General features: G+C 29.0%; 1 protein-coding gene across 1 annotated transcript; it reads right to left on the bottom strand.

Moving 5' to 3' along the window:
• Positions 1 to 410: 410 nt before the first annotated feature.
• On the bottom strand, positions 411 to 5,239 carry LOC147934846 (uncharacterized). Its single transcript, XM_087472825.1, has 6 exons — positions 5,067 to 5,239; positions 1,520 to 1,652; positions 1,246 to 1,439; positions 1,020 to 1,143; positions 700 to 909; positions 411 to 611 (listed from the first exon to the last, which is right to left on the bottom strand). Exons 1-6 carry the CDS (start codon positions 5,237 to 5,239, stop codon positions 411 to 413), a joined length of 1,035 nt encoding a protein of 344 aa, XP_087328951.1.
• Between the last annotated feature and the right edge of the window lie 680 nt (positions 5,240 to 5,919).

Below are 5,919 nucleotides of genomic sequence, written 5' to 3'. Positions count from 1 at the left end.
TGTTATTCAAATAGAGTTCTCATCTTACAATTGTATTACATGCAAAAATCTGTATTCATGTTTTGAATAAAAGATATAGTATAATACCGTTCTTGCAACTTTAGTCAATAATCAAATCCTAAAAAAATTAAGAGACGTTAAGTTTTTTAACACAAGCATGTTACAGAAATATTCCTGTTTTCGTGTTTAAAGAATCATATTTTAGTAATTTTTTTTTATAAATTGGATAGAAGATAGAAAAGATGTAAACAGTTTTACAAAACATTCAGAGAGTCAATAATACTATGTAATTAAAGTATTAATTTTATTGAATAATAAACTCATAAAAAATGAAAACCATAAACCAAAATCAATGTTGAAATTGAAAAGTCTAAAAGTGGATAGATAATAAAAGTCAACAGAAAATTAACTCAACAAATTGTTAAGTTCCTTAGAAACACCAGCAGCAATAGCATCTTCCAATTCTGCAAACTTAGAGCAATGTTTTTTGAGGTAGATGATTGGTCATCTCCTTCGATCACGTTTGATGAACCACTTTTTGATGATGGAGTGGAAGAGGTTGAAGCATCCACATCTGATGGCTCACTTCCATCAGTAATCATTAAAAAACCCTACAATGTAATAAACATTAACATCCAATATGAAATCTAATATGAATCTTCTCCAGACAAACTATATAAACAATAAAAATATTAATACCTGACCACCAGACAAAATTAAAGAGGGACCTATATAAGTATCTGAAGGGACGATCTCAAAATCAGAATTCAACCCTTTAGAGCACAATGCAGCGACGTTGTAAGTGATTGAGCTCCCCCTAATATTTTTCAACTCGATAGAAAGGAGAAACTCGAATGTTTTCCTTTCTAAAGCTTTAACTTCGGGAGGGATAGATTCAAGATCCTCCAGCTATGATAGATATAAGTAAAGTGATTGTTTATGATCCAATTGTTTAAGGAAGTCAAACTATCGTATAGAAAATTATAAAGAAATATACTACGATAAAGATGCTGGTATACCAAGTCATATCTATTGTTAAGGAGTTCTGAAGATTGCATTCCAACCATATCCGCAGCGAAGCTGTCAAACACCATACATTTTGCTTCTCCAGTTTTGTCTTTGATTTTAAGATAAATCCAGAACCTAAAAATAGTTTTATTTTGAAATTTTAAAATTATTACTATCATAAAAGTATATAACGAACTTATTTATTATTGTAATAGAAAATATGTATAAGTAACTTACTTGGGAGAGACGTTTTTTACATACTGACAACAAACCTCACAATAGAACTTTGGTACTGGTTTATGCTTTTCATCTTCCAACTTAATGCCTTGCTCGGCGATGGTCTTTTTGTTGCATTTCTTACACGCAATGTAGACCCAAGAATAGTCTCTATCAACTTTCGTTACTGTACAGGTAGTGTGACACATCCCTACCTGTAAAGTTTAATAAGTGATTTAAATTTCCTAAATTTATAAGAATACAATGGATAATAGACTGTTTGGCGAGAATATACCTCAAATGCATGAAGGACTTCTTCGATAGTTTTAACAGGGTATTCTTCTAATTCTTTCTTTTTAGGTTTTTCCCAAAACACTTTCTTTTGCAATGAATCCATGATCGTCAATTGCAAGCCATCATTGGAAAGCCTAAGATTCAAGTAGAACGTTATTGTATTTGTTGATGAAAAATAACTATATATATGATCCATTTGAAGAAAGAAACTCATAGTTTTCTTAGATCTTCAGCTTCAGTAATTTCTGGATTGATTATAACTTGAGAACAGTCCCAGTGATTTTGAACACTCCAAGCATCTATATTAATTATCATTCAAACTAATTTAATAAAATATTTTAGAATGTTAATATGTAGTATAATGAAAAAATACTTACTGTTGTACTGATTTACTTTAGCAAACCTTATTAAGCAGAAAACAATACCATTGGTAGACTCGTGGCAAGCTTTACTAATTATTTGGGTACCCCAAAGAGTACACAAAACACGTGTATCCCTGTGAGATTAGTAATATTTAAAAATGAGTAGATGGCGGTTTGCTATATTTGTCAGGTAGCCAAAAAATGAAACCATATATTTTAAAATGTACTTAGAATTTCTCATGTGGAAGTCGATTTTTGTAGTTGGTTTGTTTGTTGTAGTTATTTATTTGATTTCACCACAATCGACAACTTGACCAAAGAAATCTGAGATAAAACATATTGGATAGATTAGAACAACAAAATAGGATATATCATTCTTAAATGTAATATAATATACGTACCGAATAACAAAGTTTCATTTTGCTTCCCAGCGAGGACAACATCATAAGATGCAAATGAAAGAAACATATCATAATATATGTTATCAGAAGGGTTAACACTTGTCCTGGATGTGAAGACAAGCTTCCATTTCAATTCAGATAGCTTGGCTGACCCATAAGTAGGAGATAAATTAAAAGTTGAAATTAGGTTCCAATTTCCTTGTTGGAGTTTTCGCTGAAAGTTCATTATCTGATCCCTTTTCACCGTAGCTGTTATCTTATCATCCTACAAAATATTTATTTTAAAAAAAATTAGAAGTAGTATAATTATATGAATAATATAAGAAAATAAAGAATGATTACTAACCGTAGAATCTACTAAAAATACTTCAATGGTTTCTCCAACTTTAACGTTGTATTGCCTCCACAGATGCAAAATCTTGACATCTATAAGCCAGTTAGTGCGATAAGGCCTGAGAGACTTTAGAGGAGAAATGGGGAGAGGTGAGTCTATCATTTTGGCTTTTTGTGTGTTTGTTGTTTTTGTATTAACATTTTGACCCGACTATTTATAATAATGTTCAGAATAATGCAACGAACATTTAAAAAATTACGGTGATTTTAAAGAGATTTTCATAAATCTCTCGACTAACAGAGTCTAAGGTATATTCTATAACCATATTCAGTTACGATAATTTGATATATTTATTCCGATAATTTTAGAGAAGAGAGATATATATGAATACAACAATATTTTTTGTCTTTATTGGTTTAGATACGTAACAAATATGGTTACTGAGATATTGAACTTTCATATATTTACAGCTTAATTAGTGGATCAGAAGTTAACATTTACGGTATATTTAAAAATGGGAATCAATTTAGCGTATCTGTATTTTTTTAAAGATGTTGGGCATGATCGATTTGCTGGCTTTGTACGAAAAAAATTATACTAATAAAAATTAGGAGTTTATAGCTCCTAAGACCGTCCACATAGGATTTTAAACAACCAATAGAAATTTGACATATTACTTACTAACATTTTATACAATTTCTAGAATTTTTTATATTAAGAACTATTTTAAACAACCTATCATGATTTGACATGTCATTCATTAACATTTTTTAAATTTACAGATTTTTTAGAAAAAGGAAAATTTTAAATTTATGGAAATCAAAGAACTAAGCACAATATCCCACATCGGTTAGAAATTTTTTAGACAATGGTTCAGAACCAGTATAAATAAGATCAATATGCTTCCAACAACGAATGAGCAGGAAAGCTTGATTTACCAGGCGTCCATGTTTAAAAGTTTTATTTGGTTTGATCTGGTTTTTTATTTGATCAAATTAAAACTTTAAATAGTTTCAAAAAAATAATATAATATTTAAAATTTAAAATTTTCAGTTTTTAGCTTTTAAAAAGTTTTTAATATTATAAGTTTTAAATTTTAAAAGTTTAAAATATTATAAATATTGAAAATTTTTAAAATGATCAAATTTTATATTTCGAAACCTTTTAAAAGTTTAAAATATTATAAATATTGATGTAAAACATAAATTATCTTATTTATCTACGTTTGTGCTTTTTATTTCTTATGAGCTGTAAAACATATTTTTGTTTATGATTTTATAGATGAGTTGATATTTTTTAATTAATTTTTCATTTTTAAGTCTAAGGAAGAAGGATTGACATCGCAAGACCTTGATTTGATGTTTGAGTCAAGTTTTGGGGTTTAAAGAAGAAAGATGGACGACAAACACATATGTTTTATTAGATATACATAGGCATGACTAGGGTTACAGTTGTCACGGTAACGGTTTATTAACCACCGGATCAAGCGGTTACGGTTATATACGGTTACAGTTATTTGATAGTATAATACAGTTGATATTATTTGATGATATAGTATAATTGATACTATTTATTGATAATTAATATGTTCTTATAGTGTACTCATATTTCTATATATCATATGATTCAGATTAAATAAATAATTATTAGTATATTTTATTATGTTTTTAAAATATTATAAACCAAGTAAGGATTTTGGTTTGAGAAGTTTCTAAACTTGTGAATCTAAAACCAAATAAGTATATGGTCTAATTTTGAAGATATTTTTTGATTAGGGCTTCTTTGGCCTTTTTGGAAATTTTTGAACAGGTAAATTAAACGTTTTAAATATAATTCTTCGATCAAACAAACAAAAACACGACTTCAAATAAAAATTATTTCTTATTCAATCTCTCAAATCCTTTTCTTAAATCTGGCAAATCATACAATGTTTACAGTTATACAATTAGTCGAAGCAATTCGGTGGGTTTATGGGGTTCTCAAATGTTTCAATCGGATTGATTCAGTTTTGACCAATTTGTTTTCCTTGTTGAATTAATCAATTGAATTGGGTTGGTAAGTTGATTTTTATTCCGGGTTGCTTCTAATTATATAGTTTCGATTTTTATTCCAGTATTTTGTTTATGATTATGCTCTGTGATGACTCCTCATTATTTGTATACGTAGCTAAAAACTGATTATATGCACAAAAAATAAAAGTTTTTTTTTTCTAATTTATTATAAGTTGAACATGATAAGGAAACAGAGGAATAGGGAAAAAAATTGAACCGAACAAAAAATATTAAAAAACTAAAACACCAATAATTCAATCTTGTATTAATCCTCTTGCCAAACATGTTTCCTTGTATGATGGATAAACAACTCCATCATAAGTCCGTAATTCTTCGTCACTTTTTGGTCCTATAAGAAAACGGAAAAGAAGTTTAAGGGATAAATTTCCATTAAACTTACTTGAAATAGAAGTAGTTCTTCCTTTGGAAGTATTTTTCTGTAGGATCCCAAATGTAAAACGCAGGTAGCTCCTCGAAAGTGAGTTGTCTTGCAACGTCCCAATTAAGGTTTAGATCGAACCAAGCCTTTAGTATAGGATCTTCGAAATCTTTTCCCGTTTTCGGCGTATTCATATTGAGATTAAATTGGTAATTTGATATTTTTTCTTCTAAATACGACGTTTGTGCTGAATGAGTTAAGTATGAAGTAAGCTAATTATATAGGTGGTGAAATTTAGGGTTATTAGATGATTTAAAACAATAATTACGGTGATTTTAAAAATATTTGCATAAATCTCTCGACTAACAGAGTCTAAGGTATATTCCATAACCATATTCGGTTACCATAATTCGTTATATTTATTCCGATAATTTTACAGAAGAAGTAATTTAGCGTATCTGTGTTTTTAATATGGGCCGCATGATCCATTTGTTGGCTTCGTACAAAAAAAAAAATAAACGGTTAGGATTTTTGTTTCTTGAACGGTGAGGATGAAAGTTTAAGATCCGGAATAATATAAATGGGTCAGAAAGATCCGTGTCTTTATCCATTTACAGGGGCCTGGAAATTTCCTTTGTACCCTTTTAAAAAATCGAAAATTTGTACATAATTCTAATGGCATTGTATTGTAAATTTTTACAAAACTAAGGTTTCTTTCAGACAATGTTTTACGATTAATAGTAAGGATTAAAGCGTGGGTATTTTATATAATCATTTCTTATGTACATATATGTTCTCTTAACTTTCTAGCTCGCAAGCTTCTTTAAAACAGCAGTCCATCTTTACAGAAGAAGGAAATATTCAGATGCGCATT

This window comes from Camelina sativa, chromosome 11, assembly GCF_030686135.1.
Source record: "Camelina sativa cultivar CO46 ecotype springtype chromosome 11, ASM3068613v1".
Classification (NCBI taxonomy): domain Eukaryota; kingdom Viridiplantae; phylum Streptophyta; class Magnoliopsida; order Brassicales; family Brassicaceae; genus Camelina; species Camelina sativa.
Note: the sequence above shows the minus strand (reverse complement) of the source record. Positions and strands in the feature narration are given on the sequence as shown.

What these genes read in the sequence shown, in the direction of transcription:
- LOC147934846 (XM_087472825.1), bottom strand. Translation starts at nt 5,239, where the DNA reads ATGAATACGCCGAAAACGGGAAAAGATTTCGAAGATCCTATACTAAAG. An exon ending in TTAACAATAGATATGACTTG is followed by an intron (nt 910 to 1,019) that starts GTATACCAGCAT and finishes TATCTATCATAG; the next exon opens with CTGGAGGATCTTGAATCTAT. An exon ending in TAATTTTGTCTGGTGGTCAG is followed by an intron (nt 612 to 699) that starts GTATTAATATTT and finishes ATTACATTGTAG; the next exon opens with GGTTTTTTAATGATTACTGA.